The sequence below is a fragment of the Chiloscyllium plagiosum genome, unplaced genomic scaffold (genome assembly GCF_037043375.1).
Source record: "Chiloscyllium plagiosum isolate Xiang-an unplaced genomic scaffold, Cpla_swu_hap1 HiC_scaffold_34, whole genome shotgun sequence".
Taxonomy (NCBI): domain Eukaryota; kingdom Metazoa; phylum Chordata; class Chondrichthyes; order Orectolobiformes; family Hemiscylliidae; genus Chiloscyllium; species Chiloscyllium plagiosum.
Genome location: NW_028270172.1, coordinates 40,548,874 through 40,576,218, shown reverse-complemented (window position 1 = coordinate 40,576,218; position 27,345 = coordinate 40,548,874). Strand labels below are relative to the sequence as shown.

The 27,345-nt window shown below is 37.3% G+C and overlaps 2 protein-coding genes across 12 annotated transcripts in view; one reads left to right on the top strand and one right to left on the bottom strand.

Moving 5' to 3' along the window:
* kdm1b (lysine demethylase 1B) overlaps positions 1-8,967 on the top strand; it is a 108,180-nt gene extending 99,213 nt beyond the window's left edge. For all 6 annotated transcript variants that reach the window (XM_043719148.2, XM_043719147.2, XM_043719142.2 and 3 more), the window contains 3 exons: positions 829-951; positions 5,841-5,993; positions 7,857-8,967. In XM_043719148.2, coding sequence (XP_043575083.2) covers positions 829-951; positions 5,841-5,993; positions 7,857-7,940 — 360 coding nt within the window. In that variant the 3' untranslated portion in view covers positions 7,941-8,967. The remainder of the gene's footprint in view (positions 1-828; positions 952-5,840; positions 5,994-7,856) is intronic.
* A 682-nt stretch (positions 8,968-9,649) lies between these two features.
* The window catches only part of LOC122564371 (protein DEK), a 104,703-nt gene continuing 87,007 nt past the window's right edge, over positions 9,650-27,345 (bottom strand). For 3 of the 6 annotated variants that reach the window (XM_087978613.1, XM_043719149.2, XM_043719150.2), the window contains exons 6-13: positions 27,145-27,265; positions 23,892-24,074; positions 20,771-20,912; positions 19,957-20,007; positions 15,950-15,976; positions 15,699-15,847; positions 13,002-13,070; positions 9,650-10,608 (exon numbers count right to left, since the gene is read on the bottom strand). In XM_087978613.1, the coding sequence (XP_087834739.1) occupies positions 10,597-10,608; positions 13,002-13,070; positions 15,699-15,847; positions 15,950-15,976; positions 19,957-20,007; positions 20,771-20,912; positions 23,892-24,074; positions 27,145-27,265 (754 nt within the window). In that variant the 3' untranslated portion in view covers positions 9,650-10,596. Of the gene's footprint in view, positions 10,609-12,974; positions 13,071-15,698; positions 15,848-15,949; positions 15,977-19,956; positions 20,008-20,770; positions 20,913-23,891; positions 24,075-27,144; positions 27,266-27,345 lie in introns of those variants that run through there. The other 3 variants (XM_043719151.2, XM_087978615.1, XM_087978614.1) reach the window with 3 other exon arrangements.

Below are 27,345 nucleotides of genomic sequence, written 5' to 3'. Positions count from 1 at the left end.
TATGAAAAATGTTGGCTGTGTATTTCTCCTCTCAGCAATAATTTACTAAATCATCCTGTTTACTAATTCCTGCCTTTGACTTGCTGTCACTCCTGAATTTTTGCATCCCTCTGCCTTCCCACTTGCCACCTCTCTGGAACACAGCTGAGTTTGAAAATCCTTGCATCTCTGCTAAAATAACATCAAATAAATAACCATCTTCTCCCAGGCATTGCTTGCTATCTTTCTGTTCTGTCATTGGGTGAGGTGCCAATCATTTATGTTGTTGCCATGCAGCCTGGTTGGCTGGATTGATCAGGATTATTAGAATACTCTATGTGCCATAAATGCAGCATTAATCAAATGAGCAGCACTTGATGGGCTGGTGTACAGTTGGAACAGGTGCTTATTTTAGAAGGAACTTTGTGATCTGATATTCAATCAAGATGTGGATAATTTCGGCAGTATAAAAATTGTTGGTGTTTAAGGAAGAGATCATATTTCTACAAAATGAGCAAAACCAGCTTGACTTGCATCTCAATATTGAAAACATCATAAGCAAAGTTTAAGTGACAAATTTGAGCTAGTTATTATGTATGGGCTTTTCTGGGCCTGAAATTATTTCTATGCATATTGTCATATTTGCTGAGCTTGAGAGGTAAGGGTTCTCAAGTACATGAATTAGGCCTTTAAAAATAATCAAAACATATCCATTGATATCATTACCTAAAACCTTAGTATATCGTCCTCACGGAAAATTTGATTTTGTTTTGTCCTTTGCCAACAGGTCATGGGTTATTTTTACATGTCCTATATTCATACCATTTCTACATGATTTGAAACTTGCAGGGTGAGCATTGTGTTCTGATGTCTGTGATCAGTGGAGATGCAGTGGCCGTCGTTCGGGATATGCAAGAGCAGCAAGTGGCTGAATTATGTATGAGCGTCCTCAGAGAACTGTTTAAAGAAGAGGTAATATAATAGAGAATTAAAATACTATTATTAAATAAATTTTTTTCAAAATGCTTTTTTTTCCTTGCAACATATCAAGTAATAATCTCAAGTTTTGAGATTAGTTACTGATGCCTGGATGCATTCATACAACTGTCTGGGTAATCCCAGTATTGCAAATAGTAACATGTTCCAAAAGCAAAAATGGCACAGACAGCAATTAAACCTAAATATCATGCTTCTGTTTGGGTGAAAAGTAGGGCAAGGCTACCATAATTAAATATTTTGAAGATTTGTATGATTGTTAATTTCACTGTATGTTGTATTAAGTTGCTTTACATCTAGAAGTTTTTATAGGTGAGAACAAAGAAAATAGGAGTTGGAGTAGATCGTAAAGCAATGGTACCATTCAGCAAAATCAGACTGATCTTTTGTATCCTCTCCATTTTCTATTCTATCTTTAGTCATAAATCAGCTTATTAAGTCAGAGAATTCCAAACATTGAGTAAAGCAACTTCTCCTTAATTCAGTCCTGATTGGTCAACCCTTATTCTATTCTGAGGATATGATCCATAGTTACAGTACGACATCTCACTGGGGTGGCATGCTGTAAATCGAGCATTCCTGGAGTTGTCACAAAAACTAAAGACTTGAAGTAGTATACATCCCTGAAAATACCAGCCTTTTAGACCCAGGTTGACAGACCTGTACTTAAAGTATTATTTATGACATGCAACTAGATTCTACCTACAGGTAAACAATTATGAACTCTTGATGTACAATTCGACTAATGAAAACTTTAATCCCCTTATAAATTTCTACGTATGCATACACACGCATCAAGGAAAAAGGGTATTATAGACGGAGAGAAAAACTAGTTCCCATTCACCACAGTTGCTGAGATGATTCTAATGATTGTGCTGGTCAAAATTCTGCTTCACCATCTTCTTTCTCCAAATCCTCTTTCTGGTTTGCAAGATGCACGGGTGGCTAATTCACTTACAGACTTATCAATTAAAAGTTACAGCTTACATCAACTGAAGGAAAGGTAAACTGATTTTCTTCAGCCTTAAAAAGTGTTATTTACTGCAGAGAATGGAGAGAGCTTCTGAGCTGGAGGAGATCTGATGATTTCTCCGTTCCTTGTTCACAGCTCCAAGCTATTCAGCTAACTGAGAACTAATAACATTGGCAAGAGAAGGCCTTAGTGAACGATAACTGGTCACTTTTCTACAGACCAATCAGCTACTTGTACTAATCAAAGCTCCATCTATACACAACCCCTTGGAGTCAGTCACACTTTAACCATTGCTCAACATGCAGCTGTAAAAACTATTGTTGCAGTGAGTGTTAAGTTACTTGCTTTTAAAACATGCATCAATCTTCCAGTAAGCCTTCAGTTTTGCGTTTAATTTCTCAAACAGCCCTCAGAATTTATGTTGAACTGAGATTTACATAACACCATCTTACCTCATGAATCAATGTACAGGCTTTCCTCGGGTTGGGAACGGGTTCCATTCTTGACTGACTTCACAAATTAATTTGTACACAAGTGGAACACAATGCTGGACAATATAAAATAGCAATTCTTACGTATAAGAAAATGTTCACAAGTTGAATTTTTAATCTGATTATTAATGTATACTTCTATGGAATCATGTTCATAAGCATGAGCATGTGAAAATCAAGGACCCCTATTGTAAACTGTAGTTGCAACCCCCCCCCCGCCGCAAGGCAGGTATCTTGTTCTGTAGCCAAAGACACCAAAATCAAACCAGTGTGCTCACGTAATCGTGATTTTTTATTGTACTCATTCATTCAGAGGAAGATCGTACTAGCTGGCTAAGCATTTTTTATTGCCCATTCCTACTGACCTTGCAAAAGGTGGTCATGAATTGCTGCCTTTAACAGTTGCAGTCTATTTTGTATAGGTACTTCCACAATGCTCTAAGGGAGGGAGTTTCAGGATTTTGACCCACAGTGGCTCGGTGGTTAGCACTGCTGCCTCACAGCACCAGGGTCCCAAGTTCAATTCCAGCCTTGGGCGACTGTCTGTGTGTAGTCTCCTAGTGTCTGTGTGGGTTTCCTCCAGGTGCTCCAGTATCCTCCCACAGTCCAAAGATGTGCAGGTCAGGTGAATTGGCCATGTTAAATCGCCCAAAGTGTAAGGTGCTTTAGTCAGAGGGAAATAGGTTATTCTTCAGAGGGTTGGTGTGGACTAGTTGGACTGAAGGGCCTTTTTCCACACTGTAGGAAATCTAATCTAAAAAATACCAAATGTTGCCTTCACTATCCAATCTACCTGCAAATCTACTTTCATGGGACTATGAACCTGCACTCCCAAGATCTTTGTTCAGCAACACTCTCTCAGACCTTACCATTAAGTGTCAATGTCCTGCTAAGATTTGCTTTCCCAAAATGCAGCACCTCTCATTTATCTAAATTAAACTCCATTGGCCCATCTGATCAAGATCCCATTGTAACCTGAGGTAACCTTCTTTGCTGTCCATCTGCAAATTTACTAACAATACCTCTTAGTGAACCCAGCACCGATCCTTGTGGACTGGTCACAGGCCTCTAGTCTGAAAAACAACCCTCCACCACCACCCTCTGTCTTCTACCTTTGAGCCAGTTCTGTATCCAAATGGCTAGTTCTCCCTGTATTCCATGAAATCTAACCTTGCTAACCAGTCTCCCCTGGAGAACCTTGTCGAACACCTTACTGAAGTCCATATAGATCACATCTACTGCTCTGCTGTCATCAATCCTCTTTGTTACTTCTTCAAAAAACTCAATCAAGTTTGAGACATGATTTCTCACGCACAAAGCCATGTTGACTATCCCTAATCAGTCCTTGCCTTTCCAAGTACACGTACATCCTGTCCCTCAGGATTCCCTCTAGCAATTTGCCCACGACTGACATCAGGCTCACCGGTCTATAGTTCCCTGGCTTGTCCTTTCTACCTTTCTTAAATAGTGACACCACATTAGCCAACCTCCAGTCTTCTGGCACCTCACCTGTGACTATCGATGATACAAATATCTCAGCAATCGCTTCCCACAGAGTTCTCGGGTACACCTGATCAGGTCCTAGGAATTTATCTACTTTAATGCGTTTCAAGACATCCAGCACTTCCTCCTCTGTAATATGGACATTTTTCAAGATGCTGCTATTTATTTCCCCACATTCTGTATCTTCCAAGTCCTTCTCCACAGTAAACACTGATGCAAAATACTCTTTTAGTATCTTCCCCCATCTCCTGCAGCTCCACAGAAAGGTTGCCTTGCTGATCTTTGAGGTGCCCTGTTCCTAGTTACCTTTTTGTCCTTGATGTATTTGTAAAATCCCTTTTCATTAACCTATTTGCTATCTCAAGTCCCCTTTTTGCCCTCCTGATTTCCCTCAAGTATACTCCTACTGCCTTTATACTCTTCTAAGGATTCACTCAATCTCTCCTGTCTATACATGACATATGCTTCCTTCTTTTTCATAATCAAACCCTCAATTTTTCTAGTCATCCAGCATTCCCCACACCTACCAGTCTTTTCTTTAACTCTAACAGGAATATACTGTTTCTGGACACTTGGTTCTCATTTCTGAAGGCTTCCCATTTTCCAGCAGTCCCTTTACCTGCGAACATCAGTTTTTGAAAATTCTTGTCTAATATCGTCAAAATAGTCCTTCCTCCAATTTAGAACTTCAACTTTTAGATCTGGTCTATCCTTTTCCATCACTATTTTAAAACTAATCGAATTATGGTCACTGGCCCCAAAATACTTCCCCACTGACACCGGAGTCACCTGCCCTGCCTTATTTCCCAAGAGTGGGTCAAGTTTGCACCTTCTCTAGTCGTGTTGAGCATCTTGCACTCATCCAGACAAATATTCCCTTCACACTTGATTTTTGTCTTTATGGACGTTGGACAGGCATTGAAGAGTTAGGTGAATTATCCATTGCCAGATTCCTCGATACTAACCTGCTCTTTTAGCTCTTTAAAATAAGATAATGGGCTCTTGTGTTGCAATGGTAGTGTTCCTTCCTCTGAGCTAGAAGGCCTGTATTCAAGTCTGACCTGCTCAAAAGGTGTGTCACAACACAACTGGACATGATTTGGAGATGCCGGTGTTAGACTGGGGTGCACAAAGTTAAAAATCTGATGAAGGAACAGCGCTCCAAAAGCAACTGCTTCCAATAAAACCTGTTGGACTATAACCTGATATTGTGTGATTTTTAACTTTGTGACAACTGGACAGGTTGATTTTTAAAAATTCATCAAAGTAAGTGACTTGAGAATAACTTGCACATTAAGTAGCTCCTTTTAACATGATAAAATGATCTTAGGTGATTCATAGGAGTGGTTCCATCGTCTAACACATTCATGTAAAGACACGTTTGAATTTTAAGTGTAATTTAAACCTGTTTTTTCTTTTGTATAATTTGATTTTGGGCTCAAATTACAAAAAAAAACTCGCTGATGACAAATGATGCATTTTGATGAAATAAATTAGTTCTGAGAGTCAGTTGATCACATCAGGACTATATTACCAAACCTGTGTTCTGAAGTCTAATTCAGACTATTGGAATGAGTTATGTTTACCAATCTGATAACTATTCTGAAAGTAATATTTGTCAACTTGCTCATATTTCATTCAGCTATCTGGTGTAAAAACTCATTAATGCAGTTAAATGTCTACAGCCAAACCTTGGACTGCTATGTTACGTGTTGTGTTACTGGTCTTCATTTACTAATTAACAAAAAGCTTCATTAACTTGCATTCAATTCTTTTAATGACAAGTAAATTCTTAATTTATTAATGCAGGAACTACATAAAAAGGTACTTCAGTACTTTGTTTTGAGCATTTGAGTCTCTCAACATATTAAAACCCTAGACATTAAATATCATTACAGGAAGTCCCAGATCCAATCAGATATTTTGTTACACACTGGAGCAAGGACCCATGGGCACAGATGGCTTACAGCTTTATAAAGGCAGGGGGAAGTGGTGAGGCCTATGATATAATCGCGGAAGATATACAAGGAAAAGTGTTTTTTGCTGGGGAGGTAAGCTTGTCATTCAAAATTCAACTGCCAATTATTTGTACACTTCTAAAAATAATTTTCTTTTCTGAAGTAGTAGTGAAGGGATTACTAATTTTAAGGAACACAATGCATTTACGTAGCAACTTCCAAATCCTCTGTATGACTACTTACACATGACTGTGAAGTACTCAGTTTTTAAACTTAAGGTTAGCTAAATGCTAAATTTAAAAAATTGTGGTCTATGGACTTATGGCATTTATGATGTGCAAATTGCTCCTTGGCTGGTAATAAATGCATAAATTAATTTATGCCTTGTACCTCTTACAATTAAGTTGACCTAAGTATTGAATGTAAATTAGTTTGTCCACACAAATCTGACTCATTGTTTTGACTCCCTGCAGTAATGGTATGATTCTGCACTATTTTCACTAAAATTTGTACAAGACAACCAGCTTTGCTTGCAAAATGGTTGGAAATTTTCTGAATTAACTATGATACAAAATCAAAGGGTTTGCTCTTGGCTAATATGATTTAATTTTACAATTTATTCCAGTGTTGTCATGGTTATTTTCTAATGTTTGTATTCAGTGGTGTTTAAGAAATTTTCTTTTATGAGCAATTAGTTTTGATTGGCATGCTGTTTTAAACTGTCTCTGCATTCACAATTAATTTTAATACTGCTCTTATGGTCTTGGGGCTGGTCGAGCTAGGTGAATGTAACAGGGAAGTAGTCAGCTTTTGTGTTGATCGAAGTGATAGTTGATTTGTCAGCTCAAGTTGTCATGAATGATACTCAATACTGTAATTATTCATGAAAATTTCCATTTGACCTTAACCATTTTCAACTGCTTCAATAATCTTTGAGCTAATACAGGAGAATTTGTGCAGTAAAGAGCTGAGGTGATTGGGGTCCATGACTACAGCCAACTTCCTTTCTGCCAGTTATCACTCAAATTGTTGAACACTTGATTAAATGCTGTCTTGATGTCGGTGAACATCCTTATCACTACCTCTGGATCTCAGATTATTTTATCCAAATTTGGATTTTTTAAAAATTTAATTCATTTGAGAGCTGGCCAGTATTTATTGCCTGTCTCTAGTTGTCCTTGACAGGGTGCATATTAGGTTATTTTGTGGGATCCTCAAGTTAGTTATTGAATCACTCACCATTCAGGACTACATGCATTTTAAATACCATTCTAACACTACACACAAGGCACAGAGTGAATTTTTTTTTAGTGTAGAAGTTTGCATGGCACGGAGTTGGAAGTGTAGTCACTGAGCTTAGGAGAGTGTAGGTCAGTTCTGAATTTCCCATTGAGCATAGATGTGCCAAACATTATACAGATCACAGCAATTTCTCAACTGGGACTGTATTGGTCACACTCACCATTGTAATCAGACTGGCATATTTGATTTTTCATTTGTTTTCATATCTAACAGTAAATTGACTTACTTGAAAGACATAGTTTAAATGCTGTTAAATAAATTCTTGTATGCTTCAATTTGTACAATGACAAGCATGGTCTTAACAGCAAAACCATGAAAATCAAGACCTATGAATCATGACCAAAAATAGCTTCCTAAAAACTTACCTTTCAAAATACTAGAAATTTGTTTAGCATAAGGCATTGCTGTCAGCACTTGACACTTGTACAAAACTTTGATTTGAAACAAAAGGAATGAATGAAGGAAACCTAACTATTACATCTTCCTTGGATGGGTCTGGTTTGCAGTTCCAATTTGGAACATTGCTTTTAGCTTTTAAAATAATGAGGCTTTTGGTTTGACCAGCTGCATATAATAGCAAAACCAAGTTATTTAACAAGTAATACTCAACATTTTAGTTTATTTCACTGTTTAAAAATATTTCTTTTTACACAGGCAACTAATCGACACTTTCCGCAAACTGTTACTGGGGCCTACCTGAGTGGAGTCAGAGAAGCGAGTAAAATTGCTACATTGTAAAAGATGACTTTGTAATTTATAACTTAAGGTACAAGAAGAAAATGTACATAGAGAGTCTACATTTCTAAACAAATTATTGCTGATTATTATACAGGTCAAGTTTTAAAGATCACTGAAATTCTTGGCAAAACTGGTGTTTGAAAGTGCAAAATGAATATCACTTTCAAACTGTCAGCAAATAAGTGGCAAAGCTTCACATGAAGACATGGAAAACTATACCATTGCAATACTCCAGTTCCATTTATAAATGGTGTGGGCAAAGCTGCCTTCACACTAAATTTATTTAATAAAGTTACTGAGCAAAGCTCACAATATTAACAAGAGGTCACACTTGAGCGTCACTAGCTACTTCACAGGGTTTGAACTATGCAGTTTGTTTTGTACAATTAGCATTTTTGATTCTAACATGTTAAAATAGCTGCCACAGAAGCTGACCAGGGAGAGTGAGTTAAGGAAGCATTCAATGTTTGTATTGTCTGAATTCCAGCAGTTAAAGATTTGTGACCTGACAAAAATGCAGAATACTATTTTAAGATAAAATGTAAACTAAAGCTGGTTTCTCCCATGACTTAGCCCGTGTTGGACTGGAGTGTGCAGAGTTTTTAAAAAAAAATCACTACCAGGTTATAGTCCAACAGGTTTATTTGGGCGTGCTACTTCATCAGGACACCCACCTGATAAAGGAGCAACACTCCAAAAGCTAGTGCTTCCAAATAAACCTGTTGGACTATAACCTGGTATTGTGATTTTTAAACTTGGTTTTTCCAGTAAGGCTTTTAATTCTTAAAGCACCAACTTACCCAGATGGGGTAAATCCTCTTGCTTTGGAAATGCTGAGCAGCAGTGTAATGCATCACAGACTCTGGACCATGTCAAAATTAGGTAAAATATCTCGTTTCCCTCCCTATTTGAAAAACTCAAATTGAGACAGAACAGTTTGGAATGATAAATGACTAGTTTCTTTCTTTCATTAATAAAACCTGGTGATTGTGCAGTAAGTCTGACACTGCCTTTTCTACTCAGTTAATCTGGGCTAATTATTTTTGTAAAGTGTATAGAATGACAAATGCAAGGATAATAATCCTACTTGAACAAGGTTAAAGCTCCTGTATCTTTGATTTTATATATGGTAAAGTACAGGATTTTCTAGACCTGTAACTTAAATCCTGTATATAATTTGATGTAAATATTTAGTTAATGTTCAGATCACCTGTCTGTGCAACCAAATGAGTAATAGTGTAGAGTCAAATGCTGTTGAACATGAGTTATGCAAGATCAATAGGGTAGTTTTATTCACAAAGCAAGTGGACTAAATTAGTCTCAATATAGTGACAAACATCATTTTAAAAACTCCATCACTAAAAAAAAACTCAGGTATTTTAACAGCTGTCCGTCAATTACACTAGACTGAAACAATACTAATTCACCAATGTAACTGCCTCAGCCTACTTGCTATTTAACTTGTTGCAAAATTCAAGCCAGTTGCATCAGTACCAAAAAAATGTTTACTATCTGGCATTGAGTTTTTCAGGACCACTTTAAATCTGGGATTAGTAATACTCAAGATACCAATCTCCTGGGAATACCAATTAAGTAATAGTTACATTCGATGTTGTACTGTTATTTCTGCATCTAGGTCTGAATGTCATTGCATATCATTATGTAGCAGAATATGTCCTTTTGGTAGATGAAAGGTACAACATCTGGTCTCAGTTTCAATACTAAAATTTTATTTGTTGAGATTGTTTAATTCAATGATTGGGTTTTAAGCACAATTGACTAACCAGAGTAGGCTGAACAAAAATACCATCAGGAGGAGGAGTATTCTTGTACTGTGATAACATTTAATCATTAATACAACTTAATTTATGTTTTGAGTATTTGTTTCTCATCATTTTAAATGGCCTTGCAGCAAGATGAAAGTTCTACTTTTTCCATTAGAAAGATTACTTTCTGTAAAGCATTAATAACTTTGATCATTCAAGTTGTTAATCAAAAAGGTGCTCAAGTAAAATTAAAACATGAACTACCTTTTCATGTGTACAAAGTTTTATTTACTCTAGGGAAATTAGGATAGAAATTGTTCAACAGAATCTTCAATAAGTTCTACAATAAGAACTTAGCTTACAGAAGTATACATACTGCATCTGCAATAAAATTTCCCCTGACAAGATTAAAACCATGGCCTTACACTGAAGACATTTTAAATACAAAAACAAAGATTAAAAATTAAATTGAACAGAGCACATGCAAAAAAATGTGGCAACTTAAAGCTACAGAACAGGCTAAAATATTTTTCAATTCAATTAGTTGGACTCTAGCTGGTGAAAAATGAGACATGCCTAACACCTAAGTAATGAATGTTCTAAGTAATTTTATTCACAGCTCTAGATTCAAATGTACACTTTCAAACATTTAAAAAAGCTAGTAAAGTAACATAAAACTCAAGTCTTAAAAGTCAGATCTATAGCAATTGGTTGAAAGATGTTCAATTTACATTAGGATGAGACAACCTATATAAATCTCACTGGCTTGCAAAGAAATACATTCTCTTCTCACTTCTGCTGGTGTTTAACAATCCCATTTCACAATCCATGGGAACATGGTAATGGAGCCGCCTTAACACTCTGGTTTCTTTGAACTAGGAGAAGTTTCATCACGAAATCAACTGAAAAAATAAAAACTGAATGAGATGCTTATCAATATGCTTTTAAAAAAAATTGTGGAATGCACAATGGAAACCATTCCCTCAATGCCTTAAAGCAGGAACAGACCTCTACTCAAGTTATAATCATCACTGCAGAGTCTTGCTTGCTTTCAGCTTTTTCAAAGACTGCAACTCCTACTTGTTGCACTAGTTTACAGATCAGAGTGATTGTTTCACTCTGCAATGTGATGATGTGCAGGAATGCCTCTAAGGCAATTTAAACTAGGAGGAAGGCAATTCTTCTCAGCTATTCTCTACTTGTGATGGGCATTACTATTAAGTTTAAATCATGCTTCTGAAAATTATTCCAGTAGCTAATGTGAGGATCAGTGTTAGTGAAGAGTGTAGTTGAAAAAGGTGGTTGAGGAACACTGGCAGACATTTAAGAAAAATTAGATTCCCCATAATATGGGAACAGGCCCTTCAGCCCAACAAGTCCACACCAACCCTCCGAAAAGTAACCCACCCAGACCCATTTCCCTCTGCACACTGAGCAGTTTAGCATGGCCAATCTACTTGCCCTGCACATCTTTGGACTGTGGAGGAAAAAAAAATCCGAGCACGTGGAGGAAACCCACACAGACACAGGGAAAATGTGCAAACTCCACCCAGACAGGCGCCAGACTCTGGAATCGAACGTGGTTCCCTGGTGCTGAGAGGCTGTAATGCTAACCACTTAGCCACCATGCCACCCGTTATGTTAACATAAAAATGTTAATGAATCACAATGAAGGCATATTTCAGTGAGAAAGGAGGATTCTAGGAAGGGGCTAAGTAAATGATAATTAACCAGTGCAATTAAGGATAGTCATCAGATTATCAGTTATTTCAACGTGGTAAAGATTAGTAGCAAGCCAGGGAATTGGAAAAGTTAATATCAAAATGGACAGCAAAACAGCCACAACCCTCTTCCTCTGTGCGAGCAGAGTTTGCCCCCATTTTGTTTTTACTAGAATTCCTTGATGCCATACTTGGTCAAATGAGGTCTTACTGTTAAAGGCTGTCATTCTCACATCACTTTAGCTGTCTAATAGAAGGCAGTTTGGATAAGGGGTGGATTTTCATAATTAATAGTAATTACACCACAATGATCCCTGGTGCAGTCACTTCATTACTATACATTAGGTGACTTGGATGAGGAAAATGAACGTACAGTAGCTAGGTTTGTGGCTGACAGTCGGCACACGTATATAGATAGGCTAAGTGAGGAGACAAAATTATAGCAGATGTAATACAATGTGTGAGGTTATGCACTTTGCCAGGCAGAATAGAGTACTATCATTTAAATAGAGAAAGACTGCAGAAAACTACAAAATGGGATTTAGGAGCCACAATCCATGAATCAAACCTAGCATCTAGGTTTAGCATTTAATAGGAAAGGCAAATGAAATGGTCACCTTCAAAGGGAAAGGAGCACAGAAGTAGATAGCTTTTGATAAAACCACACAATGTGCTAATCAGATCACTGCTGGAATATGGTGAATAGCTGCAGGTCCATTATCTAAAGTTCTTTGGCCCAGTCTAGACAAGCTTCACTAGCCTGATACCAGTAATGGAGGGATTGCTTTAACAGAGGTTGACTAGACTGGGTCTGTACTCATTTGAATATACAAGAAAGAGGTGACCTAATTGAGGCATACAAGAGTTCTAGGGAATTTGACAGGGTTGTTGCAGAAGTGCTCTTTTCCCATGCAGGAGAGTCTAGCAATCTCAGAATAAGGGGTGACACATTTGAGAGAGATGAGAAGGAATTTTTCCTGAGGGTTGTGAATCTGTGAAAGTTTTTGCTGCAGAGGGTGGTCGAGTCTGGGTCATTAAGTATGTTCAAGGTTGAAATAGGCAGACTTTTAAATCATTAAAATGGGGAAAAAAAAGAATTTGGATATTGACAATGTTCCGATCACACAAGCTCACTGAATTACAGAGCAGACTCGATGGACTCAATGGTCTACTTCTGATCTTACATCTTATGGCAACAAGCAAAATGAGGTATATTGATCTGATTTATAAATGGGACTTCTCATGTACACTGTGTAGTCAAATATTAGACTTGCAATAAATATCATTTTTACCCAAGTATTTTCTTACATTATGCTATAACACTAAAATTTATCCCAAATTACATTAAAAATTGTTCCTCGCCTTTAGCCTGACATCAGGCAATTATAGAGTTAGTGTCATTTTTGGCCTATCAATCCTGTCAGCATCACTCCCCAAACCTTCTAAATCCTTCTGGTCATGTAGGTTTATTTCCTTTCAAACTCATTAACTGGAATTTGCAAATTTTCACATCAATGCATCATTAAATCACTGATTTATAAATAGATACTAGATTTGGAGAACTAAGCACATACCTCTTTCACAGTATTCTTGACAAAATCTTTTTTGTCAGACAGGTCATAATCTGGATAGCTGGCAAAGACCTAAATAAAAAAGAAAATTCACTAAATGCTAAAGAATAGTACATTAAAAATAACAATGTTGAAAACAAAAATGTCTATTAAAACTACAAGGGTCAAAGATGCCATTCAGAATATTTAAAAGTATAAAAGATGTCTATACACAAATGATCAATGAATAACTGAACTGAGCTCATTGCAAATTTGAGAGATTATCTACCCCATTCACTTTAATCCACAGTACCCTACTTCAACAAGTGAGCGTACATGAGGATATGAATTTGTCTTCAGAAACATGAACTATGAAACAAACAGCACACAAGCAAGAACTGACTATGCTTCCATGTCAAATTACTTTCAATTATAATTAATCCAGTTTCTTATTCAAGAGAAAAAAAAAGCTGTAAAACCTACAATTACCAGAAAGCAATTCAAGTTTGGTCATACAGCATCCCATAGTTATTAACAACAGGGTACACTATCTCAAGTGAAAATTGAGAGAAGAAAGGAGTTTCTAACTTTATCACAAGTAAGGTTAAGATAAGGTCTTGTGAGTCATAGTTCAGTGGCCAAACATTTAAAGTCTTGCCTTTGACCTTTCTACTTTAGAAAATAATCTAGAAAACATGCTGTTTCACCACTTCTAACACTAATCCAAAAGATGTGTAGGTTAGGTGCATTAGGCAAATAAGGTTGGGGATGGGTCTGGGTGGGTTACTCTTCGTAGGGTCAACATGGACTTGTTGGGCTGAAGGGCAGGTGTAAAAACTGACTAGGAATGCAAATGTGCATTTCTGAAATGGTTCAAGATAGAGCCATATAGAGTTGTACAGCAGAAACAGACCCTTCGATCTAACTTGTCCATGCCGACGAGATCTCTTAAATAAATCTAGTCCCATTTGCCATCATTTGGCCCTTATCCCTCTAGATCCTTCCTATTCATATACCTATCCTTTTAAAAGTACTTAAAAGCCTACACCACTTCCTCTGGTAGCTCATTTCATACACAAACAAACTTCTACATGAAAAAATTGTCCCGTTATACCATTCCCCCTCACCTTAAATGTATGCAGTCTAAGTTTGGACTCCCCAACTCCAGGTGAAAAAAACCTTAGTCTATCTACCTTTCCATTATTGTATTAACCTCTAAGGTCACCCCTCAGTCTCCAATTCTCCAGGAAAAAAAAAACAGCTCCAGCAATATTCAGTCTTTCCCTATAGCTCAAACCCTCCAACCCAGACAGCATCCTTTCAAGTTTCACAACATCCTTCTTTGAGCAGGGAGACCAGAATTGCATACAATATTCCACAAGTGACCTAACCAATGTCCTGTACAGCCTTAGCAAGACCTCCCAAACTCATATTCAATACAACAGAAATGAATTCTAAATTCATGACACACTCAATATATCAAATGCAGAAAATCTATATCTTTTACTCTATAGGTTCCCTTGCATGCATCATATTAGAGAATGATTTTGTATATAGAGATTGTTTAGAACTGGAGAGTCACAAGAATTGAACACAATGGAAATGCCTACAAATCGGTTAGATATCAAATATACTAAAAGCAGTGAGAATGGAAGGAGTTCAACCATTTATGCTAAACATTCCATGATATAAGACTTGTTTTAAAAATCACGCTATGTTGTATCAACACACAGTAGGTTCAATCATACCACATATAGTACAATGTAAAAATATTTTTTTCAAATCAATTTTATTCAATTAAAGCCAGTACGACTAAATGCCATTTAATGTTATCTGTAAAGCTACCACCAGACTAAATCTTGCAGGAGTTATTACTTACTTTGCACAACTAGGTATGTGTTATGATTTCTTAGTGACTAAAAAAAAAACTTACATATGTCTGATTCATTATTCATATTCTATTTCTTGTAGTTTTTCCATTAAAAAAAGGTACTGCAAAACAAAGTCTAGCTTCTTTTAATTCTTGACTAATTCTCTCTGGGTGTACTGAACTTTACAGTTAGTGGAAAAATGATTACAATCTCAACTAACCTTGAAACATAGTCTATGGACCTAATAACCTTTATACTGTAGATTTTACCATCTGACTATTTCATTCCACTGTCACCTTGAAGAGATCCAGCAACTGTAATATCATCAAGCAAAGAACCAGGTAAAAGGCACTATCAAGATCATAATATTCATGGGACAAAAATAAAAAAAAGGGGGGGGGAAGAGATGAAATATCAAATAAACTTTACACCAGTTAAAAAACTTGGCCACAGCTCATTCAACAAGTTGCAACTTGCCCCTGCCCGAAGAGTTTTTACAGTAAGACCAATTCATACAAAATCAAGAAATTTAGGAGATTTCACCTACACAGATTTCAACATGGCAATTGGGGGTGGGGATGGGAGAAACAAATCACCTGACAGTAATATTTGCATTTCCATGTTTAAATGTGCAGTGATCGGGAAATTGCAGCTAGTTTTAAATATAATTTCACCATGACCAAAATTTGATAATTGACTATTGCTGTTAATATTTCAAATAGTCAGTCATTTAAATAGACTAAAAGCCCAAGTTCTCTTCAGTACTGAGCTTGTTTATACAAAAGAACTATTGCGTCAGATTCCAATCAAGTTTAAAGAAAACATACATAATAAATTCTTCATCATTCACCTTTTTGCAGATTTGTTTCATTGTGACTTCTTCCAAGTTTGCATCAACCAGCAATTTCATGACAGTTTCCTTCAATTCCTCATCTGTAGGTGGTTTTTTAAGTTTCTTAATCAGAGGTTCATCATCTGAACTATCTTCAGATTCACTTTCTGGGAAACAAATAACAAGATGCAAATATTGCAAAATAAACAGGATACTGAATGCAATTGTACACTATTTTAGACAATTTTTGTTACACTTCAAATACATACCAGCTGACATTGCTCGATTTAGCTTGGCTTTTCAGAAAGATCAAGCAGTGGATAAGGTTGGAAAAGAAAATGGTACACAAGATATAAAAGAGATCACAGTTGATAAACATGGAAAACGGTAGTACTTTTAAAGTGAAAATTCAACCAATTTAAGTTATGACCAAGTCAAAATCATTCCAAGTGTAAAAAAAAATGATAATCATGTATGCTAGCACGAGTTATAAGGACAGATTCCTACCATCTGGATTCTGTAAGTAGGAACATTCCAAGAGGACACAAGAATAGCCTCAATTAAAATCATTTTCGTACTTTTATCTTTCTTGTATTGGTTTCTTGCCTCCATTTTAATTTTGTGGAATTGCACATTAAACAGTTGTAAGTGAGACTTGCAATGCCACTGCTTAGCTTACCATTGGGAAAAAAAAATCAGATCAATTCACTAACAGTTCTCTTGTTTCTGAATTGACCTGTTTGTTTGCATATTGTGGCTTACATCTATGGACAGTCATAGATTAATACATTCTTTTCCAGCCTATGCTAAGAGGAGAAATATCAGTCACTAATAGTTTTCAAATTGTAACAGCACAATAGTTAATTCAAGAATTCACAATAATAACTGGAGAGCACGACATCCAAAAAACATTGATCAACTGTTAAGAATGATTTTCCAAAGGAATTACAGTATATTCAACACCATAAATCATTGACATCACATCACCTTAAGATTTCAAAAAAATATTATTTCAAGTTTTAAAGTCACCTTTTCACCAAGAGGAAGAAAGCAGATACTTCATTTTTCAGCAAAATTCACAACAACCTATTTATAGAGCACCTTTAATGTCCCATGGCGCTTCACAGAAGCTTTACAAACAAACCATAGTGCCCAACCACACAAAAACAAACACATTAGGCAATAAAAACAAGAGGTCGATTTAGAGATGGCTTTAGAGGAAACAAAAGAATTTCAGAGTTTGGAGTCAATATGGTCAACGGTGAAACAACAAATGATACTTAAGTGCCAGAATTAAATGAATACGTATTAAAGTCGTGGGTTTGGAAGAAACTAGAAATAGGGACAGTGAAACCATTGCAGAAACATAGTTTTCAAATAAGATGTGACTTGACCAGCAGCTGTACAGAACAGCACACACACAGAATAGAACTTGGGGCGGGTAATAGTGCATAGGTGAGAGAGTGTTGTGGATGACCTCAAATTCATGTAGGTCAGAATATGAAAGACCAGCCAGTACTGTTGGAATACTTAAAACTAAAAGCACCAAAGTCACGAATCAGGGTTTCAGCAGATAGGTGGAGACAAAGACAAGGGCAGGTGTTAAGGAAATGGAAATACTTGGATTTAATAATGGTGCAAATTTGCATTCAGAAGCTCAGATCAATTCTGACAAAGTTACAAACTGAAGGTTTCCACTCACTGTTCGAGGGAAATAGAGTTGGTTAGAGAATAGTGCTTGCAACAGAAACCAAAACCAATGATTTTAGTCTTTCCAATATTTAGATTATATTAAATTTCAGCTCAATTAGTATTGGACGTTTGAGTTAGCAGTCTGAATTTAGTGGAGAGACGATAGAACTGGCTGTTATCAGTTGATACATTTTGATTTCAGATCATACTGCCAAAGGGCAGCATTTGGATAAGGAATAGAAGGGGCACAAAAGATATCAGTTCCTGAACGATCAGAAAAGTTATTGCAAATGATACTCAATACAATTAGATCAAGAATAAACAGGCAAGAAAAATTCCAGCCAGGTAATAACAGTAGACACACTTGATGAATGGTATGGTCAAATGTGAAAAGTCAAGAGGAACCAGAAAGGTATTCTCTCACCTTGGAGAAACAGAATTTCAGGTACTGTGCCAGGAGGGGACGTCTGATTGGGGTAATTAATACATGGAGAGCTGGGGAAGATGGTCACTGATTTAGGGAGGAAACATGCCTTTGGACATCACTTTGGATAAAAAGAAAGGTAAGTTGGAATTGGTGTGACAGTTTGCAAGAAAAATGGGGTGAAGGGCTAACTAGCAGAGGGCAGAGGTGATGACAGCAGATTTAAGATGATACAAGCAACATCAGCTAACAAGGGGACCAGGAAGAGTTGTGGAAATAGGGCAGAGGAAACAGGAGACGGTGGAGGATCTCATGGAAAATATAGAGATGACATTTGGGAGAGAAGATGAAAAGGAGATGGACAGAGTATGGTTGTGTAAATCAGCAGCTGCAGGAATGTTTGCAAATTTGAAAGCAGTCTGACTGGGTGGATTAAAAAAAATGACATGAAATATTACATCACATCCAAAGTCAGCATTTGGTAATATTTCATTTGTCCTCAAGGTGGGGTCACCTTCACCCACAGCAGTCCAAAGACATAGGGACATCCATAGTGCTGTTAGGAGGGGTGTTCCAGAATTGAGAAGGATGATTGAAAAGTTGACATAATGCATCTTGCGAATGAAAACATGTTGCTGCCACTTTGCATCACTGGTGGAGAGAAGGAATATTGAAGGTAGTGGACTGTGCCAATCAAGCTGTTTTGTGCTGGTTGGTGTCAAACTTCAAGTGTTGTTGGAGCTGCAATATCCAGATAAGTAGAAGTATTCTGTAACACTTTTGACCTGTGTCGTGTAGATGGTGAACAACCCTTCTGGTTCATTAATGCCCTTTAGAGAAGGAAATCTGCCATCTTTACGTGGTATGGCCTACATGTGACTCCAGACCCCAGCAATGTGGTTGACTATTAACTGCCCTCTGGACAATTAGTGGAGGGCCATTAATGCTGGTCTAGTCAGTGATACCCACATTCCATAGTTGAATAAAGAGATACTAGAGATGAGGCAACAAGTTACTGGCAGAATTCCTAGTCTTTGATTTGCTTTTTATAGCCACAGTATTTATTCAGCTAAACTGATCCTGATCCAGCCAAATATCAAGGGTTGATGGTCATTCACAGCATATAAATGAAAAGTTACATTGACTTGGGCTGATAAGTACTAGGCAAAATGTTACTGTTTACGGACATTGAATTCTTCAGTACCCGAGGAGTCACAAATGGTACTGTTTACTTCTCACTGGAGAGCTGGAAGGTCACTGATGAAATAGCTGAAGGTGGCTGAGCCAGGACTCTACACTAAGGAACTTCTACAGCAGAGTTCTTTGGCTCTAACCAATGAAGAGATTTTTGTTAATTGTCAGTGACTTCAATTTTACTGGCCTATTGATGACACACGGTCAAATGCTGCCTTGCTATTAAAAGACCAGTCACTCTTACCTCTCAACTAAGATTGAGATGTGGAAGTGGGAAAAAATGATGAATGAAACAAGGAAGTGATCAGTGATGGCCTTATGTCTGATCGACATATTAGGTAGGAGAGACATCATGACAGAATCTCTCTTATGTCAGGCTATAAACAAGAATACTAATCACCTGATTGCAATAAACAATTGTTAATGTGTCAAAATGGAAACAGACAAGATTAAACCTACAAGAGGACTAGTTTCTTATGACCGGGGTGACAAGATAACTTGTGGCAAATTCCAAAGTGATGTGACACCATACATTAACTTAAATTTTGACAAGGTATCTCAATGGAAGGTTACAATCACTCTGTTAGTGAAGATCCTGGTTACTGGTAAACATTAAAGTTTAAACCAAATCACAGAATCAAGAAGTCTATGGCATATGGAGGGGGGCTACTTGGCTCAGTACATCTATACCATTGACAGTTTCAAAATTAAATGGATGTTAATTAGAAAGGATATTGGTTAACGAGTTAAGTTTTCCCAGTATTATTTATTCTTTATCTCAGGAAGAGTTTCAGTTTGATGTATACAATGATATCCTAGATCTGCCTTTATTTTTAAAACTTTTTAACAGGAGAACTCCACGAAATGTTTTATAGCACCTTTCTCCTACACTAATTTTTAACAAATAAATTCTCCCCACATAATTTTGGTCTGCATGTAAGATGATATTTAAAAAGATTTACTTACTCTCAGCTAGCCTCCCAATCGAAGCCACCTTTTTAACGCCACTGCCCATGTCTAGGGAACAAAATTACATTAAACGGGAACTGTTGAATACTATTCTTTTATTTACGAGATCTGGATTCAAATTTCAGCGCGGCATGAAGGACAGCGCAGTTTCTTCCTGCCAGTTACGAATCAATAATGCTCAGCAACTGAATTTAAGTCAAAAGGAGAGAGAGAGAAGAATTGTGGCAAATTCACTCATATATAGGAGACGACTCGGTTAAAAATCAGGCAAGGGAATGAGGTCCCATACAAGTTTCATCCCATACCTTAACCTACATAAAACTGATGCAATATTGATGCAGAACAGAATGTCCATTGTTTACAAAATAAATCCCTTTTCACTTTAATGAGAACACCACGGTCAATAAAAATATTTGCTAAAACATTCTGGTACAGTAAGCTATTTGTATGCATTCAGATTTTCAGTTTTAAAAGAAACCACAAGACGGTTGCCTTCCTCTCTCGTATTTGGGTCAGGAGAGGTGAGACAGGCAGCGGGTGGAAGAGAAAAGGTGGTGGGAAAGATGAAGAGGGAAGCAAGAAAGACAAGAGTTGACATTAGGAAAATGGAGATTGTTGCTTTGGTTTTAGAAGCTGCAAGCTATGCCTCAGTAACCCTGGAGTGATTTAAAAGAACATATCTTAAACAATAAAGACCTTTTTTCCAGGAAACAGTTTTTTTCCCCTCAACCAACATCCCAGAATTACAGTACCCTCTGGTCATTAATGTATTGTTTGCTACAGTCACAGCATTGGATAATTATGTACCTACCCTTCTTGGCAGGAGCTGGAGTTTTCTTTGCAGTGCTGCTGTCAGCTTTTTTCACATTTGTTGCTTTAGTATTTTGTCCTTTCTTGCCTTTAGGAACAGCTTTTGATGTTGATTTCTCTTTTTTAGATGCTTTCTTAGGTGGCTGGAAGAGAAAAGAAAACAGATTTTCTATTTTTTCTTTATTTCTCAGTGCTAGTCGTGGTTCACTCTGTTGTGTTTGTATTCTAGAGCTTTACAATGTTTTCTAACAATACTACATTGAGCTAAGAAGATTTTAACTTAATTATTTTTAATTGTGTTTTGATTCAATTATCAAGAGCTTTGAGCAACTTGAAAATGAAACAGATCTTTAACTGGCACTTACCCGAAAATTATTAACTGCACCAGTCAGAAACATAAAAGTAGTCAGAACATTATCCTGACATGACTAGCATCCAAACGAGGTAGACTACATCCAGGAGATTGCATTATCGTGGAAAGGAGCTGCCCTGGGAGTCCTCGTAGCTTAAGGTTAAGCATGGGCAGAAAAAACCTGCTAATTACTGTGTACCACCATGCCTCCATGTTGAGCAACATTTGGAGGTGGCAAGCGGGCAAAGCATACTTATTTCAATGTCCAGCACCAAGAGTGGCTCAGCAGCAGCACTACTGACTCAGCTGGCCAGGTCCTAAAACACAGATGCTAGACAGAGTATCCGGCTGGTGGTGTAGAAACCAATTGAGGGAAAAACACAACCTCATCCTTTTCAATCTGTGACTGCAGATACATCTGTCCATGACACTATTGCTGAAAGTGATCACCACACAGTCCTTGTGGAGACAAAGTTCCACCTTTACGTTGAGAATAACCTCAGTGTTGTGTGGCACCATCACGGTGCTAAATGAGACAAACTTCAAAACAGATCTAGCAAACAAAGACAAGAAATCAACGAGACGCTGTGGGCCATCCATAGCAGTAAAATAATACTCCAGCACTATTTGCAACCTCATCGCCTGGCATATCCCCCACTTAATCACTACAATCAATGGTTCAATGGAGAATGTAGGACAGCCTGCCAGTAGCTGCACCAGACATATCTAATTCCTGATGAAGAGCTTTTGGCTGAAACGTCGATTTTCCTGCTCCTAGGATGCTGCCTGACCTACTGTGCTTTTCCAGCACTACACTTCAAGGCATACGTAATAATGAAGTGTCAACCTGGTGAGATTAAGTGCAGAAGGAGCAAAGCAATCCCATAAACAATGGATCGGATCTAAGCTCTCCTGTCCTGCCACAACTAATCATGAACAATTAAAATAAATCACTGGGGGAGGAAGCTCCTCAAATATCTCCATCCTCAAATGAAAGAGTCACATTAGTGCAAAAGGTAAGTTTGAAACATTCACACAATCTTCAGCCAGTAGTGCAGGTGACAATCCACCACGACCTCCTCCAGTGGTCCCAAACACCACAGATACCAGTCTTCAACCACTTCAATTCACTCCATATGATAGAGAAACAGGAGGCGGCACTGGATACTACAAAGGTTATGAGCCCTGATAACATCATCATAACTCTGTACTGAAGACTTATGCTCCAGAACTTGCCTCTCTGAGAGAAGTACAGTTGTAATGCTGGCATCTATCCAATGTGGCACCAAATCCATATGCAGCCACTCCTTCCACCATCAACGTTCAGTAGTAGCAGTGTGTATTATGTACAAGATACACTGCAGAAAATCAAAATATCCTTACAAACTCTCAACCATTTCCATCCAGAAGGTCAAGATAATAATGGGAACACCGCCACCAGCAAAGGTTCCCTCCAATCTACTCACCACCTGAACTTGGAAAAATATCACTGTTCCTCCACTGTTGCTGGGTCAAAATTCTGGAATTCCCTGCCAAAAGGCATCGTGGATCAATCTACAGAGCATGCATTGCAGCAGTTCATGGGGGCAGCTCACCACCACTTTCTCAAAGGCAACTTGGGATGGGAAATAGTTGCTGGCCTGCCAGCAGCACCTTTAACTCCTCAGGTGATTTTTTTTTTTGAAAAGGAAAAAAAGATAGGTAAAATGAAAGGAAATGTAACAGGATTCAGAAGAACCTAAACACAAGTTGCAGCCAGAATTCAGTATGAGATGAGTGGAAAATAATTTGGTTAAGTAGCAAAAGGAAGAACTAACTGACATATTAAATGGAATAGTGCATTATGATCCAAGATTTAAACAGTGGAAACTAAATAAACTTGCATATTCAAATAGATAATGTTACCAAATAAATCTTCATCCTCTAATCAACAACTTCAAGTCACTGAAACAGCATGAGGACTTCTCATTCTGTCAGAAAAAATATCTGATATGCCTTAGGCACCCTAATATCAAATCACAGCCTTCTGGTTAGACTGAGTGCTAACGAAAACAAACAATCATTTCAAGTGAAAATATTTGGTACCAAAGTGACTGGTTGCAACAATGTTATGATGAAGACTGGCCAGGGATAAAAATGAAATAGGGAAACCCAGCAGGTCTGGCAGCATCAGTGGAGTGGGAAACAGAGTTAACATTTCGAGTCTGATATGACTCTTCATCAGAGCGGTGAGCAAAAAGACACAGCTTTCAGCATAGCCACTGTAATAGTGTAAAAGACCAAGGAATCTTGAGGAAAATTTGAACATGTTGCGTTGGTTCCACTTTCTTTAAAAAAAGATAGAAATTCTACTAAAGTTCTCAAATTTACACAAAGTTGACAATTTTCATCAGCAAATAGTGAGCAGCTCATATGAGACAGGTGATAAGAATCAAAAAGAGTAACAGAATTAGGAGATTGGAATAGCCTAGTCAGAGAAAGCATGAATCAGTTCAAGACAATTAAAATAATGTAATGAGAGAAAGGATTGATGGTATGGTGAAAAGAAAGCTAAATTGTATTAACCATCGAAAGCTAGAAAGAATTACAAATGATTGTTACAAACATGCGCTCTAAGTTAGAGAGAGAAAGCAATTTAATCACTTTTAAACTAAGTAGCATCTAGCTTAAAAGATCAGTTTAGCTTTTTATTGTAGAATCTATCTGCTCTGCAGATAGTTGACTCGTCTATAAGCAATTAGTACCCACTGTGTCGAAGACAAACACAAACCTCCACTTCTTCCTCTGCATCACTTTCATCAGAATATTTTTCCTTTTTCTTTTCCTCTTCACTGCTGGACTCATCTGTGAGAATTTCTTCTGAGGTTGCAGCCTTGGATTTTTTCTTGGACCCAGAGCTGCTATGGTCTTTCTTTCCACCCTTTTGACGTTTTTTTTTAGGCTTTGGTAATGACTGAAAAATATATACATGAATAAATATTAATTTATGAAGGATTAATTTATGAAGAGATTTATCAAAATCATACCTCGAAAGGTGCAGGTGCTTCAATAGTTTGCTCACACGCACAGTGTGAGCAATTTTATTATCTGAATTAGCTACAATAAATGGCACGTTATGAACATTATAAACTTCTCAGGACACAGAACCATGCTGCATACAAGATTATAAAACCCAGTTTAGGAGCTGGTGTTTTCATTTTTAAAGACTATGTAACTATGAAAAATTGAAGTGAGCCAGGGGGATCTTTTAAAAATACATTCATTTGTATTGAAGAGTAAAATAGTGTAGTTCTGGAAGACTGCCTAAATGAACCAGCTCACAGAGGAGTTTTCATTTAGTTATGCAAATGTTTTGAGCAGAAATTTGACACTAATTTAAAATGGCTTCATTTCAAGTATGTTCTGGCACAATTTTCCAAATGCGCCAAAGCAGGAAGCCTAGTCCAAGCGATTCTGCAAAATGAGATTCACCATCAGTTAATCTGAACAGTTTTTAGTGGTTCACATGGAGGAAGAAATTGAAATTTAGAAAAGGAATGTTGAATAGGATATCAAAAAAAAAACTACCTGCTCTCTGAAAGTGCCATCCACTCCCAACAAACTGAACAAGCAGACAGAACCTTGATTAACATCTCCTCTGAAGAGCTACGATCAACAACTATTTAAAAATGGTACTTGCGACTGAAAAAACGTTTGGTGTGCTCAGATAATAGCCTCCAAGACATCTGAAGCTGCAATGGAGGGACATAGATGCTGCAGTCTATGATTCTCCTAGGAATCAGGAAAATGGGTTAAAGCTATCAGCAAAACAGAATCTGAAAATAAATTTAATAAAAATTTATAATTCCAGACCACTTTGATTCATTTCTTGAAACTGCATTCATCTGTCCAGCTTCTTATAAAAAGGTTGATGACAACATCTTTCTGAAATTTTTGTTGGGAGAGTTTTACTCTTCAATATCAGTTGGTTGTAATTTGTGCCACCTTCCATAAGATGGAATCACTGAACACACTCTTGTATTTTTTTTTTAAAAAGGATGGTTTGTTCCACCAATCTCAGCAGACTATTTTGCTAGCATGTGGAACTTGATTAGTATTTCAACCATATGTATTCTTCACTTGATGTTTGATGAAGAAACAGTGGAACTTGACTTTATCAAGTGATAGTCAGGAATCAAAGATTTCACTGTCTATTTTAAATCATGCCTGTTCGTGAATCCTGTGCACCATCTGCATTAAATTCTGAATTCATCTTTCTTTGCTTCTTGGGGGACATCAAGTCAGATGGTCCCACTGGTGATAATATTGCCAATGCTTATTAAATTGTTCTGCTGATTTTTTCTCCAGCTAAGGCCACTTGCTCACTTTTGTTATGCTGGTGAATTTATTCCAAAGCTTTTCTACTTATTGGATATATTTCACCATTCTCGTGAAAACAAGCTCACGGGTCACTATACAATAATAAGTTTTCCCAGTGACTGCTATAACTTCAGTTTTAAATTGAGCTGTTATATTTGATTTATCATTTGGCACCAGTTAGGTTTGTCAACTGGCTAGAATTGGTGTAAAAATTAAAGCTTCCTGGTTGCATCTGTAACTTGACCTGTTATTATTTGTTAGTCAGGCTAACCTTGGTGATGGAAAAACTATTGGAAACAGTTTTGTGGGATAAACTTTTTCTGCATTTGGAGAGGCAGGGATGAATCAAGAACAGTCAGCATCGTTTCGCTAAGGGGAGGTCATGTCTGACCAAACTGATTTTATTTTCCAAAGAGGTATCCAATGTGTAGATGAAGACAATGTTTTTGCTGTAATTTATTTGGACTTCAGCAAGGCTTTTGATAAATCCCACATGGGAGACTGATAGTAAAATTAATAGCCCATGGGATCCAGTGCAACAGGATGGTTGAGGGACCTTTTTGTGACATGGTCAGTTTCCATTAGGGTCCTACAGGAAGCCCTTTCTCTTCGTGGTTTATATAATCTTTATTAAATGTTCAAATGTAAGAGAGGTGATCAGCAAGTTCGCAGGCAATACAAGAAGTGGTGGTGTGGTAAACAGCATAGTAAATAATGGAGTTAGCCTTACACTACATGAGGATATAGACAGGCAAATGAGATTCAATCTGGATAAATGAAAGGTGATAGTCTTGGGCAGGAAAATAAGGCAAGGGATTACATGATGAATAAGTGGGTCCTGGGAAGTATCAAGGATTAAATGGACCTTGGTGTGCATGTACACCAGTCCCTTAAGGTATGACAGCAGGTAGAGAAAATGGTTAAGGCAGCATATGGGATACTTACCTTTATTAGTTTATGCACAGATGTTTAAGAACAGGGAACTATATAAAATATTGGTTAGGCCACAGCTAAAAAAGTATTAAGCGTAGAATCCACTTATTAGGAAGCAAGTTAGAGCACTGGAGAAGATCCACTAGGATGCACATGGGCAATATTTCAATTATGATAAGAGATTTGATAGACTGGAGTAGTTTTTTCTCAGAGCAGATGAGATTGAAAAGATGATGTGGTCAAGATGTATAAAATTGAGAAATATACACAGGGTTTATAGGAAACAAAAATTTCCCCTTGATAAAGGGATCAATGACCGGGAGCGTTGATTCAAGGGACAGAAGATTTGGAGATGTGTGGAAAAGATGTTTCACCCAGAGGGTAGTCAGACTTTGGAACTCTCTGTCAAAAAAAGAAAGTGGCAAAGACAGAAACCCTCATACACAAATACTATTTAGATGTGTACCAGCAATGCCAAGGCAAACAAGGCAGTGAGGCAAGTACTGGGAAATCAGATTGGAATAGTTAGGTGTTTGCTTTTGACTGGTGTTGAAGCAATAGGCTGAAGATCTTTTTTCTGTACTGACAATCTGATTGTTTATAAATGCAGTTTGATCTCTGAAAAATTAGGGTAAACGTTTACACGAGGTAAATGAAAACTTATGACCAAAAGTCTCAGGCTGACTTTTACACAAGCATACATAAATAGAATTCGATTTCAAAATCTCAACCTTGCCAGATGCTTTGGGTTTCATGAGGAAATTCAGAATTTTTGACACAATTTCATCTTTAGTGCCTTTTCTCTCCAGATCCAGGACAGTACAAATGACCTTTAGCACCGAAATTGGATTCCTAAAATCATGGGGGACAAAAAGAAAACAAATAAACATTTTTTAGAATAAAGATTTAGCAACAAACATAAGCAAGTAATA